Below are 15,317 nucleotides of genomic sequence, written 5' to 3'. Positions count from 1 at the left end.
GAGAAAAGACTTTCCCAGAGCTTTTGTGTAGACCAGGGAAACTGTAGTCAGAAATGACACATTTCTGACATGACAAAAGCCAGCCAACCAGCACCCTCAGGTTTCCATTCTGCACCTGAGCTCCAGACAAAACATCATTACACATTTAGGAGAGAACTACGGCTTTAGTGGCACGTTTCACAAGGAAAACCCTCTCACAGTATTTAACAAGGTAAAATGTTTAACTGGCTGTGCTGTAACACAAGCAAGAAAGCTGTACTCAGCCTTCTCGAGGACATGGATAAGTGCTTGCAGTATTGGGAGTAACACTTGGGGTGAGCTGTTGGTGTCATAAAAACTGGATGTTTATCTACTTTTATGTTTGTCAGTCTTTTATGTGGGGGTCATAACAAGGAGGCATGCAACCTCTGTTGTAAGTCAAAATGAGAATATATTCCACTCTTCAAACAGGTTTCTCCTCACCTCTCTCTGTTCAAGGTGATTGACCAACAATGACAAGAACAAAGGGACACTGTGGAAATAAAATATATATTGATGATAGCTTTATCTCTGTAATCTAACAGCATTTTAGATTATTAAAAACAAAAACATTTTTAAAGTCTAATTTACTGCTCATCTCTGGCACAGCATGTTTGATTTAGGCACTCTTCTTATCCTTCTGAACACAAAATTATTGTTATTGTCATGTAATTATATAGCATTTTCATTTAGTTTCATATTTGCTTTCTCTTTTGGTTTATAACATCATGGGAAAATTCCAGATACCAGCAGTTATCAGTGAAAACAAAAGAGCAGCTTATCACTCTTGACCAGAGCACCAACACAACCCCTTAAGGGCCCTTTTAGAAGTTGGAATATGACTCTGCATGTGGCCATCAGCAGCTGTGGATTATTTCTCTAACAGAGAGAGCTAATAGCTAATAACAAAGGTAAGGTTAGCGTAATCCTGGAGTTACAAGTCAAACTGTTTCTAGGCAAAGTTACAGTGAGAGGAATGAGGTAAGTAATAACATCTCAGTGCTTCTGTGTCTGCAATAGCAGCTGTCTTGGCTTTGAGAGGTTAATCTCAGGAGTGCTCTTTGGTGTCTTCATCCTGTCCTCAATACAGCTCAGAGATGAGCATGGGCCTGATCTCATTCTTGTTCTCTCCTCCCTCAGATGAAAGTTGGCATTTCTGGAATTCAGATATTTGAGTAAATGGAAGAATTCATTGAATTGCTACTAGGAATAAATAACTAGTGGTTCTAGATCTTGGAGGAGTCTACCTGCACAGCCAGCTTTGTTTTGAGAGAACATATAAGGTTCTGGGGTACAATGTGATCCGGATAAGGGATAACAATGCAGGAGAACTGATGGTATGATCATGGTAGTCCGTTCCTTTGGAAATAAAAGGAAAGATGTAGCTACTGACTGGACTTCGGGGACTGTGTTAATAAGCTTTGATGGAAAGGTCAAAATCACAAAGGAAGCTGACAGGAAGGATGTCCGTTGGCCTACAGAAACTAATGGGGGCTTGCAGGTGCAGTGTTGAGCTGACTTGTCTTTTGTTGTAAGTGGAGATTCAGCTGGCTATGCAGCGGTCATCCAAGTGAATATTAACAACACCTATGCCGTACACGTCCCTGCTCTCAGTTTAGCCACGAAGTCTTTTCCCCCGTAATTTTTTGTTTCCTCATTTCTGAGGCTTCAAAGCTGTTTCTCGTGGAGTCAAAGCGGCTCCTTCTTCCCGCGCACACACGCAAAGGGGACTAACTCCATCTCAGCAGCACAACTCGGGGCTAAGCGTGGGTCGCTGCAGTTCTGCAGATGGCGCTTTGCTGTCACAGTGACGGCCGCGCCGCAGTAAGCTGCGCTGGAACTCAGTGCCGCTCACGAGCGATATCTTGGTATAACGATACGGCACGCTAACACAGCGCCGGGCGACGGACGGGCGGAACCCCGTATCTCGGCCGCGCCGGCAGGGGGAGCGGTGTGGGGGGCGGCCCGGCGCCGGAAGCGGCGGCAGCGGGCGGGACCCATGGAGCGGCTGCGCCGGCTGTGGCGGGGCCGCACGATGACCTTCGGCGTGCCGCTGCTGGTGAGCGGGGCGGTCGGGGACGGGTCCGAGCCCTGAGCGGGACGAGTTTGGCGGCTCCTGTAGGGGTGGCGACGGCGAACGGCAGAGGTCCGGAGGAGAGCGGCGTAAAAGACGCAGCGGGAGTTGCGCTGCTGGGGGTTCCGGGGAGGGATGCCGTCAGCTCGCGCAGGGAACTTGCGCGCAGTTGTTGGTAACGCTGTCGGTCACCAGTGCTTCTCGTGGCGTGTGGGTCAGCTGCCGAGGCACAGGGGACTCAGGTTTGTGGCGCTGCTGGGGAAGGGACTGAGCAAACCAGCGGCTGGCAGCAGCGTGCGGGTCCAGAGAGGTGGTGGGGTCTCCTCTGGAGACGTTCCAGACCCGCCTGGACGCCTACCTGTGCAACCTGGGCTAGGGAGCTGCTTGGGCAGGGGGTTGGACTCCATGATCTCTGGAGGTCCTTTCCAACCCTTACAACTCTGTGATTCTGTGAATTTCATCCCGATTCCCTTACTGCAGCAGCAGAGGCACTGAATGTGTGCCAAGAATGGGAGGAGCGTGCCTTTGTGACCTCCAAGTTCTATATTTGGTGATAATACTGACATGTGAAGTCCTGTTAGATTTTTGCGTGCAGTACATTTTTTCAACTAGACAAAACCTTATTCTTTGGCACTGCCAGACTTCTCATCAATTGTGTATTTTAAAAATTGTAATTATTGTTATTATGTAAATGAATTTTCATGCCTTGCCTCCTTGCACCACGTGTTTGGATGAAAAGCCCCTTCAGAAAGATTCCAAGGTTAAACAGATGGTAACTCAGAGACAGGTTAGGCTCTCACTATACACATGCACGATCAAATATATTTATAACAAATATTTATTCCTTTTTAGCATAAATTATCATCTTGATCCTTCCCCCCCCCATTTTCATCTGGGAGTTGTTAGAATATTTTTGTCTGGAAGGGATTTTTCTCAGTTGATCCTTAAAGCCTCAAACTGACAACAGCTTTGCCAGGAAGATGTGTCAGTCACAGTGCTTGGTCACACTTTTTCTGAAGACGATGGTGTTCCTTTGTAAGCATCAGCGAGTCTGCTGGGGATGGGGTTTAGTCCTGCAGCAAGCCCTGAGCTGTGACTGATTTAACTCTGCAAACTTGTCACTTGTTCTGCATGGCATAAGAGGGAACAATGTCACCTGCTGTGGGATGTCGGCACAGCTCACGTGCTGCCTGCTGGGCAGCCTGAAGGCTGCAGTGGAGGTGGTGAGAGCTGCATGGGTGCCAGGCTGAGTACACAGGCATAGCTCTGAAGTTCACTGCTGGATGGAGGGCTGTGCTGTGGTGACTTAAGTGTCTTTGCCAGCTGCATTGGCATCTCTTTCCTGTCACGGTGATGTAAAATCTCTCCTTATTGTGTGAAGCCTACCATATACAAACATTTTCAGGATGCTTGGCTCTGTTCTAGGAGAACTTCATCACTACTTAAAAAAGGTGAACCATTAATTTGCGTGCTCACAACACTTTCCAAATTTTGCATTTGTAGTTCTGCCTTTGACTGATTTCAAACAAGTGTACACTGTAAGGTCCTTCGTACCCCGTAAGCTGCAAAAGCCATGTGCAGCTGTGGTTCCAGTTCTTCTGTCAGTTTGTCAGAGGGGTAAAGTGAAATTCTCAGCATCTTTGCAGGCAGGAGCCACAGTCTGTGCCTCATCTGGGGATTTCCATTTCACACTTATTTAAGTATATCTCTCTATATAAGTGGTGTTTCAGGTTTCGAACCTGTAGTACATTACAAAGTTTTTCATGTCTGTAGGTGTGGATTTCCACATCTTTTCTGTTTTTTGCTTTCTTCCTTTTCCCTCATCATATAATGACTGTGTTCACAAGTACTTTCCTTGTAGGTCTCTTCCTCTCTCTGGATCTTTGGTGTTTCAAGTGCTGTATGTAGTGTTGCCAAAAGAGAGAATGAGGGTAGCCTGGAACTGTGAAAGATCTATTTTTCTGTGAATAAATGTTTTCTTAAAATGTATTTCCACTAGTGTTCATGCATGCAGGCTGTCCTGCATTGTCATCTATGTTGCTGCCTTGAGCAGTGCAGGTTTTCTTTGATGGATGCTTTGTTCCAGATGTCAGAGGAGGAGAAGAGTGGTGTTGAGTAGTGCTGTGGCCTCGTGGTCATTTCCCAGGAGACCCACAGAGAAGCCCAGTGGTGTGTCAGGCCATGCAATGAACTGCTGGTCTCCTAGCCTTATTTCCCTGCTCCAAACGCCCCCATTCCCACACATCAGGACATGGATTTCTGTGTCTGTGGATAAGTTTCCTTCACTAATGAAGACCAGCTCAACTGGAAGCTGTGGCTTATGCTCTCTCTGTAAAAAACTGTTGTTAAATTATATTCTGATAGCATATGAAAAAGAGTTACTGCAATCAACTTCTTTTTTTTATTTCTAGATGTGTCAGTGCTATTGTTAACATTGTTCTCATTGCCCCCTTGAGCAATACATGATGGGAAATTGCAGGAGTTTCATTGACATCTATTACTTCCTGGAGCTTTACAGTGAGGTGTGACATATGCAGAACCTTCAGCTCGTACATTTCTGAGCTCACCTTTTCAATCAGTGCCTTCAACTTTTCTTTTTGTCTCTTAATATTTGAAGGATATTTTCTAGATAGGTTTAGACAAACAAATAGGTATTCCTTTCTACTTTTTGAACCTGTGAGTGCCTGGAATGGTAATTTCAAGAAGGAATTTAAATCTTGGAGATTTTGGGTATCCAGCAGCTGCAGTTTGGCCACCATAGCAAACTTGATTTTCAGACAGCTGCAGAAGGAAGGGTATCTGGAGAAGGAAGGGTATCCAGCAGCTGCAGCTTGGCCACCATAGCAAACCTGGTTTTCAGACAGCTGCAGCTGCTGGGTGAAGTTCCCTGGTCATCTGAGCAGCCTGAGCCATCAATGTGTGTAATGCAAAGTGACAGGACTGTGGCTGAAAATGCCCTTTTCTGCTAATTGCTCACACTGAGGAACATATGGCTTGCTGTCTCTTCTGCATTGTTCTTAGGTTGGTTTCTACTTAATGCGTTTGCCATGCTTTCCAACCTGTTATGAAATGGACATTTTAATAAACAGTTTTTTTTTTTTCTTCCTAAGACACAGAATAGTAGCATGGGAGGCAACAGGCTGAGAGAGCTGGGAAAAGATAAGGCTCCAGGGGGACCTGACAGTAGCCTTTCAGTATCTAAAGGGGCTATAGGAAAGAAGGACAGACTCTTTAGCAGGGGCTGCTGTGACAGAACAAGGGGAAATGGTTTCAAACTAAATAGGGGAGGTTTAGACTGGACATAAGGAAGAAGTTTTTTATAGTGAGGCTCCGAAACAGGTTTCCTAGTAAGGTGCTGGGTGCCCCATCCCTGGAGACACTGAGGTCAGGCTGGAGGGGCTCTGAGCACCTGTTGTAGCTGTGGGTGTCCCTGTTCATTGCAGGGGAGTTGGGCTAGATGGCCTTTAAGGGTCCCTTCCAACCCATACGGTTCTATGATTCCAAGCATGTGGACTGGTTTTGCTGTATTGTGGTCTGTAGTCACCCGTATTGCAACTGTCAAACTGACTGCTTTCAACATACTCCACCTTGAGCCATTTAACACTGTACTTGGCCCAAGTGTAATACTGTGCCTGGAGTTCCACGCTGCGTGGCACCATGCAGGTCTGCATTGCTGGCTGCTTGTGACTGCCTCTGTTTGTGCCAGGTGCTGCCCCAGGTGTGGATGCAGCCATCTACTGGCTATTTAATCTTCTTCTGCTTGTAGTGCAGTTTGTAAGCTCTAGCATATTCTCTAAGTCAGCACTCCCCTTACTTGATTATGATCTTGAATCAAATTAAGGGATTTGTATTTTTGTTTTTTTTTTCTCTGATCTGAGCTGATAACGATTCCTGTTGATTATGAAGAAAGGCAGAGCCGGTTCTGCTCCCACTGGGAGCAGAGTGAGGTCTCAATCACTTTCTGAGAGGATTCTGCGTGGTTCTGTCAGCAGCCCTGGTGAGCAGCTCCTGCAAGTGGGAGCTGGCAGAGGAGGGCGCTTCAGGCTCGCCTTATTTCCCTGGCTGCACAAGGTGCTGCTTTGTTTAGGGAACAAATGAGAGACTTCAGTCCGTGGGCTGCCAAATTGCTGTCTTTCACCAGCCCTGCACTGTGTATGTGACAGTTCTTTAAAAAGGAAACCCCAAAACCCTTTTGACTGTGATCACTGCAGACTAAAATAAAATAATTCACGGCTGTTCTGGTTTTGAAGCTCACAGTGAATAGCTGGAAGGTTTTGCAGCAGCGGTCCTGAAGAAGAGGCTGAAAATTACCACATTCCTTCACCAGCAGTATTTATCATAACATTTTCCTGCTTCCTTTACACCATAATCTGTGTTGCCAGCACTAATAAGTGTGATCTGATTTATGTAGGACTGTGCAATAAATGTAATGTTCCTTTGTGGTCTGCCTTTCACAGTCAGCCCTGTAGCAGGGATGAGTCTCTCTAGCAACAGGGATGCTTATAACACCACCAATCGCTGCTGCCTTACGAAGTGTTTCCTGTTACTGTTTTAGCCCAAGAGACTGAAAATGGCTCCAAGAGAGTAGAGGTCTGCTCTTAACTAATTCTTGTGCTCTTATGAGTCCTCGGTGAAAATCTTGCTGTCATTGGTGACAAACACAAGTGTTACCCATCCTAAGGTGCAGTAAAGTGATCAGCCTGATGCCGTCCATAACTGATCACATAACACACTTCCTAACGGGGGAGTGAACAAATAGATTTTAAAAAAAGAATTAAAGAGAATTTTATGTCATTTTTTTTACATAAGACATTTATTGAGGTTGCTGAGTGTATGTGACAGATGGTGCTCTTATGTCACATCCTATCTTTCATTTTGTTTTGCAACACACAAGTCTTCCATGCATGCATAATTGCATTACAACATTGTGGGGTTTTTTTAGGTTGGTTTTGTGTGTGTGTGTGTACTCACTGAAACATAAAGGAATGATCCAGCATGAGTCCTTTGATGGGGGTTGTGCTCGTGGTGCTGCTGAGCTGCTCACCCTTTCGGGCACTGAGTGCTGCCTCACCGTCGTGTTCCCTGGTTTTACCTCTTAAGGTAAATTTCATGCGTAAGGGAAAAAGCACAGCATCATTTCATTGCTCTGCTGAATGCATTCAAGTAATTAAGCAGATTGTGTTCACTGCGTAATAAAGTTTGTGCTTTGCATCCTAAAGCATGTAAAATTAATGGTTCCTTTGAAGTGAAAGAGTTCCAGTGTATCTGAACTTTCCAACTTGAGTGATCTTCAGTTGCCCATGTGTTTACATTTTAGGATTTAAGAATCCGTATGATTGTAAAATCAGAATGGTGAAAAATATACTTAATTTTCATTTTGTATGGAGTTATGTTCCCAATTTTCAGCTTAACTGGAGTGTCAAGTTGCATCTGACCTCATGGAAATGTTGCCAACCTAATTGTTCTATTTATATGGTATCCTGAATAGCTCCTGCTAGGATTTCCCTTGCGTCTCTTTTGTTGGGCTGTGGTTGGAACATACTGGACTTTGCTTTGCCCTTGACTTACACCAAGCAAACTAATCATTGTAATGCTTTTTTATCTTGCAAGGAACGTACAGGTTATCTCCATTTTATAAATTGCAAAATTAGAAATGTGAGTGAGAAACACAGAGTACGCAAAGCCAACAAGCTAGGAACGTTGCTGAGACTTGTAACATCTTACCCCACTTCTGATTATTTTGCCTGCCAAATCCAGATCTATCGTTGTTTATATGTCTGTGTTCTTTCCTTTAAATACAGTGATACCAACTTATTGAGAGCATCTTCCGTTATAATACCAGAGAGAATAGCAATATTTAAGCCAAAGCCAGTACTTCCTGCAACACACTGTCAATCTGAGTACTTTGTTACCTTTAATGCTGTTACAGTTGCACAAACTCAGTGTTACATTCCTTTTCTGCTTTGCTTCTTTTACTGGCTTTTGAATGCAGTTAAAAAATATTTAATTGAAGAGCTGTCCATGACTGCTGCGGTGTAGAATCACCAAGGCTGGAAAAGACCTCTGTGATCATCTGGTCCAACTGTCCACCTACCACCAGTATTTCCCTGCTAAACCATGTCTGTGTAGCTCTGTGCTGTCAGCTAACTGCCTTGACATGCTGCTGGCTGATTAAATAAGTGCTGGATATGGTGATGTACTTTGTTTTTGTGATGAAGTCTTAGACATTGTGCTTCATTCTTTAAGACACAAATGACACAATATTGTCACTGTATTCTTTATGTTTCATGTATATACTGTGCTTTTTATACAGTCTTACTCCTAGACTCCCAGTATTACACTATGTCATATTTCAATGGCAGTTTCTTACGACATCAACGGATTTTGACTGATAGAGTCAGTCATTCTGATGTCACAACCGTAAAGTGCTGTTTGTAACTATAAGCTTGCCTATAGCACTGCTGATTTCTTTTGTTAGGATGTAATGTTTGCTAACTTGTAGGCTGTTAATTAGCATAACACTGAGTAGAACTTAACGAATATCAGCTAACGTAGATTTTTTGCTGAGATGTCAACTATATTAAGATTCATGCACTGTGTTCCTTGAGGCTTTCAGCGTATGGTGTGAAGATACCATACCTTCAGTTGACAAACTTGATTTGGCTGAACAAATCTTAAATAATTTTCAGTACTTTTATGTTCTGTTTCCTTTACTCTTTCTTAACAGAATATTTGTATGTGAAGAAGGCATTATTTTTCTCTAGATATTAATACTTATTTTTCTATTATTAATCAGTATCCACAAGAGCAGCATTAATACCTTGAACTACAAGTATGGGGCTGTCCCATTTGTGGTAGGCCTCTCGAAGTTGCTTGGTACCCCATAAGGATTTTCTTACTGACTTTTTGAAGCTGTAGTTCTGTGATGTAAGCATCCAGCTGCCAGACCACAAAACTTTGCTCTGTGTTTCTGTGTCAGGGACATGGTTCAGTAGGAAATATTGGTGATAGTTGAACAGTTGGACTGGATGATCTTGGAGGTCTTTTGAAACTGTAGTGATTCTGTAGTACTTTTTTTTTTTTTTTTTTGTGATGATCCTAACACACAGTTTCATTGTGTTGTTTTTCAGCTCTACCTTATTGGGGGATCTTTTGGACTCCGTGAGTTCGCTCAGATAAGATACGATGTCCAGAAATTACATGGCAAGGTACTTCAAGCGGTTTTCTCTTCATTTTGTTTTGCATATGTGCTGACTCTTAAAAGATAGTTTGCTAGAACAAGTGAAATATTAGTATTGGGAGATATTAGTATATGCTCTTAGGCAGTGAGCAGTGTAGATAATAAAGGCTGAGGTGATGGCAAATCTTTTTGCCAACTGTGGAAAATGATCAACAGATTGGTTCCTACTCTTCTTTGTAAGTGGCAATTCTGAATCTGGAGAAAGGAAGAAAGGAATTGTATCGCATCTGGAAGGAGGTTTTTTTTTTTTTTTTTTTATCCAGTTGACTAAACAACTTCATATTTTAAAAGGTGCACAAAAGAAAGTTGCCAGCCATTGGATCAGGCTGCCCATGGCCCCATTCAGCCTGGCCTGGCAAGCCTCTAGGGCTGGGGAACTTTGTTGTATGCACGTCTGCTGTTGCAATGCAGAGGGGCTTTCTGGTCTCAGTGCTGTTGACTTGCAGAAAGTGTGAAGCTTTTTTAAAGATTGTATAGTACTTCATATAAAAAGTGTTTGTGTGAGACTCCAGACACCATGCATAAGAGGTTCATTACAGAATTTGTAACAGAAGCAGGAGTGGGCTTTCAGTGGCTTTCTACTGTCAAGTTTTTCAGATTCGCCTGTTCAGAGTGTGGAGACCTTCATGTTTGGACTTAGACAATTGCTGTGGGCCATTTAAATCACTTCAGTAGTTGTTCTTTACTCCCTGCATTGCATACCTGCCCATGGCCCGTGGAGCACCATGCAGGCTGCTACTGCTCAGTCTCTTACTTGACGTAGCCCATAATACAGGGGAGAAGAATCTTAGAGCTCTTTTCTACAGTGCTGAATACTGGATGGTTACTTTTTCCAGTCCTGGGCTTTCAGTTGTAGCATTTAAGTTTTCCTCCAGTCAGGTGGGGATCACAGCAGGGGCAAGAAGTTATCCATTGTTCCTGTCAGTTTCTTAGTCAGATCTGTACTCAATAAGTTACAGTTGACCTCCATTAACTGCACGGTGACCACAGCCCAGAGTAAAATAGCAGTAATAGTTATGCTTATTTAGATCTATGAGGCTCTGTGTCTCAGCGTTTATAACCAAGGGAAGCATCATTGAATTAGACAGCAGTACATGAAAGCTCTGAGGGGAAGCTACTGCACCCTGGAGTTCTCTGAAAAGCTAAAAGAGGACATCTGGATTCTACTCCAGCCTCTATTACTTAAGGCTGCAGCATCTCTTTTGTGTTTTCATTATGATTTTATTTTTGAATAGATGAAATTTAAATAAAAAACAATGCAGTATTAGCTGCAATCTACCAACACCAACTTTAGGCTAGTAGTTACAGTGAGACAAATGAAAGTAATGTGTTCCATTAGTTTCTGTGTTCATGAAAATAGAGTTAAGAACCATTTTAATTCAGTAACTGCGAGAGCATAAGAGATTAGAATGTAGACTTCTTTCTCTTTATTTGTTAAAATACTTCACGTGTAACTCAGATAGACAGCAGTAATCTGTGCAATTTAAAAATGCTATTAAAAAAATTGTAAGATCTGTTACTGGTGAGACATTTTTCTCTTAGAGTAGGATGTTCTTCTTATGTAACATACTTGAACTAGCAGAAGTCCTTAACAGAAAAGGGACGAGTGCACCTCCTCGGGAGCTGGACAGTTGTATACAAATTGCAGTAGACAATAATATAAATGGAATGTTTTTTTTGTTGCTCCTCTGGAATACAAACTTCACTTAAATAACACTTCTTCCATATGGATCTCAATAAGCTTTCAATGAATTTAAATTAATGAAGCTTCATAGCCTTACTGTCAAACATGGCATGTTTATTATCTCCATATTACTGCTGAAAAAATGGAGGTTGTGGAAAGTTAAGCAACCTATGCAGATGTAGGGTAGGGTTTGTAATACCTGAGTGCCTGTCTTTATTTACTGTGTATTAAGGCTGTGCAAATTGTGGTATACTGCTTGTTATGAGCATGACTGCTAAACTTGTGTTCTTGCTAATTTGGTAGCTATGTAGACAGAACTTAGCTCATCTGATGCATGGCATTGGGATTGGTTCAGAAACAGAGATGCAGATGGTGAGGGGCTAGCAGCAAGAGCAGATATTCTGTCCCTTTAGAATATCGTCTTTGGATATCAGAGCATTCTTCACATGCATCTCTTTCAAAACAAATAAACCTCATTGGGTACACCTTGATTTACTTAGAATACCAAGACCAGCTGTGTTCTGGAAGCACACTGAGCAGTCTGCATTTAAATAAACTTGTATGGAGATGCTTATTGATGTAAATGCCTTTTATGCTATAACAAAATCAAGGATTTCTCCATCATCTGTTGTTGCCAAAATATCCATCAATGCAGATTAGGTAATCATTTCTTTTCTGGGAAGAGTTTATGCAAATTGCAGTTGGATATGGAAAACCAGATATGCTTATGGGAAAACCACCTTGAATTAATGGAGAAGCAATGGGTGGGTTTGTGTAGGCATGCTTCCAAACACCTTTATTCTCAAATGGAAAACGAAACCTTGTCTCTGTCTTACTTTATTGTTGCACATGCAGTTGAGCAGAGACGCCTTTAAAGCAGAAAGCATGATTTCTATTTAATATACAGAAAATGTTTTAAGTTTGTAACTTTTTTTTATTTTCATTTATATACTGTGTGCTCACTTTTGTCGTTCAAGGCATGGTTAGAGACATGCTGAATCAGATCTGATTTTGGATATAAGAATCTTGGACAGAAGTAACAGACAAAGTGATCTGTACTATTGGCTGATAGTCGCTGGGGAGGGCTGAAGAGCAGCAATGTATCAACTGCCTGGGGAAGTCCAGGCTTTCAGCCCCTCAGCAAACCCTTTTGACTAATAAAAGCTCTGATATGGCTTTGTTGAGGAGTTGTTACTGGGAGGCACGTTCTCAGTGAGAGGAGATAGAACCAGGCAAGTTCATGCAGCACAAGTGCTTGAAGGTAACCTGAAATCTCTGGGTCATCTTGTCAGGAAGCAAACCATCAGTTGGTTTTAAAACCTGCAAATAGATCAGGCAGTGTATAAGGGTGCATCACTGTACTGACTTTTCCAGTGGTTAGATGATATGTAGATGCTGGTTCATTCCTCTTTTTCTTTTGTCTTAAGCAATGTGATAGCACTCCAGAAGTGGAATGCTAAGAAGTCATCTTAGTAATGTTTTACAAAGGTATAAATGACTGCAGAAGGCGGTTACTGAATGTTAGTGAGTCTCACTTTCTCTGTGAATGGAAGATAATTAACACTGCTCTGTTTTACGTAGGGAATAGGAAGGTTAATTAATTCAAATAGAATTATTTAAATTCAAATGAGTATTTAAAAAAACATATCCTCAGGTGAAATCCATTAATTCAAGTGCTTGGGGCCAGGGTGAAATAGTGCTAGCAGAAACAGGAGCAGAGAACATCCTGTTTCCATTAAGGTCTTGTGTCAGGTGGGGATGCAGCTGGCAATTGCCTCCAGGAAGGTCCAGGAAATCAGCCCAGCATTTACTGGTTGCTGTGAGTGGCTAGTCAACCAGGGGTATCTGCCTATTAGAATGCTTTTGTATTGCAGTCAGAAACATTCCTCTGCTTCCGATGTGTGCTGAACTTTGTTGGAAAGCATTGATCACGACAACTGCAGCAGCTTGATATTTAGATGAGGCTGCAATATCTGCTCAGAAAGGGGAATAAGCGCTGCGAGTGAGTGGACAAGGGTGTTTTGCTGGCTTGCGCATCTATGTTGCTGTCATTATGTGTACCAACTCAGGTGTGTGGAGAGGAGTTGTGTGCAGAGCCATGCCCTGAATTACTGCTACTAAAATTGCCTGTAGGCTATTGCTTCTGTTTGATTGAGCTGTGCTTGAAATTGTATTACATCTCAATGCTCCCTAAGTTCAGAACTCTGGTTAAAACTTGACTGACTTCACCACTGCAAGGGAGTAATCTGCCAGGCAAGGTCACTGCAATTGGACTGGACTGTAAAAGCACAAGGTTTGTTCTAACAATAACTGATGGGCATGACTGTATGGTTGCCAACCCCGGTCATTCCATACACTCAGTTGTCTTCTATTTTCTGTAGACTTTCTGCTTGATATTGTTCCAAGTGGATATAGACTCATCCTCTGGATTTTCAGGTGTGCCAGCACCTCTTTCCAATGTTAAGGTCAAATTAAATTAATGCTGTTAGTACTTAAAATAGTCTAAATTGGATTATTTGTATAATTAGAGTTATGTAAGTGAAATTAAAACATCCAGTATCTGCTCAGCTAAATCTAAATGCATGCTTGTGGTGCTGTGCATTGTCTGGGCTTCACCTTGCTCGTGTTTCCACTGTCCTGAATGCAGTGCCTACTTTGGGAGCTATCCAGGCAGTCCAGTGTAGATGGTTTGAGCCAGGAATGCCTCTGTAGTATTCCTTTTTCCTTATTCAGATAGGTGCTTGAGAAAGATGTTCTTGTTCGACTGCAGAAAAAAAGCAGAGATTAAGCTCATAACTTTATTATTACCACATTCCAGTGAGATGCACCATCCTTAGTGTGGCGGTATATTTAGTTTGACAGGTAAATAATAGGTGAGATAAACATTTGTGTAATTTCAGGTGTAGAAGGATTAGGTCCAATTTTGAGCACATATCTTACTGCCTCTAGAAATACCCATCTCTATTCAGTTGACTGTAGCAGAAGCCTGAACAGTGTTCATGCTTCAAATTAGAAGCCTGCCCTTAAAAGTTCTTTCCCTGGAGCTTTTTGACTTCTTTCAGAAGGAAAGCTTATTTGATTCACTGGTGGTCTTTGAAGTATGAGGGGATTCTGGAGAGTTGCCTTCTGCTGCTCCCATGATGTCATAGGAGCAAAAAGAACCTGTTGGATGCAAGTGTAAACAAAATCAAATCAAAACCTCTTTAATTAATGTTCAGTGGATTGTTTTGGATGGGGAAGGTGTCTTTTCTAAATTTGTCACCAAGGAAACATGGAATCATTTTAGGCTCTGTCACTGGACCTGGTAGAGTAGCTAAGACTTCTCAGCTAGCTTTTGGCTAACGTTTATTTACTTAGAAATTCACCTTCATGCATTTGATTGGTTTCAATAAGCTGATGACACAAGCACAGTGTGGCAAGGGATTGATGCTGATAATTCTGTGTTTATTTTTACTGAAGCAGGTCAGGTTGGCCTGAGTCACACACCTAACAAGGACAGACTTTGACTAATTTCCTTGTGTATGTTGATTTAGTTGATTTTCAAAGACTAAATTCATTTATGATCTTGGTCCTGGGTCCTCCAAAAATTAAGAAAATAACGCACTGAAACCTTCGATGCTTTAGAGTCTCCAGTAGGCAGACATTTATGATTGCTTGTAGGGAAAAAAATAATCTTTGTCAGTCATTTCTTGTTATGTAATGGAGCACTTTTTTTGCTAAATTAAAGCAAACCTTGCTTTCAAGCATGGCCTGCTTAGTGGAGGGTTTTAGAATTGGACGTTAAGCGAAGCAGCCTGGCTCCCGCTGGCAGGGGGATTTGAAGCTTGTTATATCTTTTGACTGTGGTTTGGAATCGTCCAAGGCAGTAATTTCTGCCCTGCAATATGGCACAGAATTGAAAGGTAGCAGAGCTGCATTGTGGTGGTACCAGATGTTCAGACATCAGTTTTCTGTTGTTTCGGTTCAGTCCGGAGGGACAGTATGGAAATAAGCTGCCTATCTGTGCTGTTCTTGAAATTTTGGAGGTTCAGCTGCTAGCTTTGGATTAATGTATTTTGCATTGATTTCAGGAGAAATTAATCAATTTTGCCTGAGCTTAGATTACTTTCCCACTTCATCTGTAAACAATGTTTACTGAATTTGCTATGCCAGACAGATATTTAAGTTTTCATTCTTCAGACCTCCTTTCTGTTTATCATTTTAACTGCTCAAAAGCCAAATATGTAGCCAGGTGTGGGTTCAATAAGATTTTTCTCTCCATTCAGAGGCTGATACTTCATGTGTGCTTTCAGATGGTTTTC

General features: G+C 42.2%; 1 protein-coding gene across 1 annotated transcript in view; it reads left to right on the top strand.

The window, feature by feature from the left end:
* The first annotated feature begins 2,003 nt into the window (after positions 1-2,003).
* The window catches only part of LOC136060308 (cytochrome c oxidase assembly protein COX16 homolog, mitochondrial), a 36,467-nt gene continuing 23,153 nt past the window's right edge, over positions 2,004-15,317 (top strand). The window contains exons 1-2 of the mRNA XM_065754707.1: positions 2,004-2,077; positions 9,223-9,300. Of these exons, the coding sequence (XP_065610779.1) occupies positions 2,018-2,077; positions 9,223-9,300 (138 nt within the window). The 5' untranslated portion in view covers positions 2,004-2,017. The remainder of the gene's footprint in view (positions 2,078-9,222; positions 9,301-15,317) is intronic.

This window comes from Cyrtonyx montezumae, unplaced genomic scaffold (assembly GCF_038088225.1).
Source record: "Cyrtonyx montezumae isolate F1298 unplaced genomic scaffold, pur_monq_1.0 scaffold_10, whole genome shotgun sequence".
NCBI lineage: Eukaryota > Metazoa > Chordata > Aves > Galliformes > Odontophoridae > Cyrtonyx > Cyrtonyx montezumae.
The sequence above is the reverse complement of the archived record's forward strand: the minus strand, read 5'-3'. Positions and strand labels throughout refer to the sequence as shown.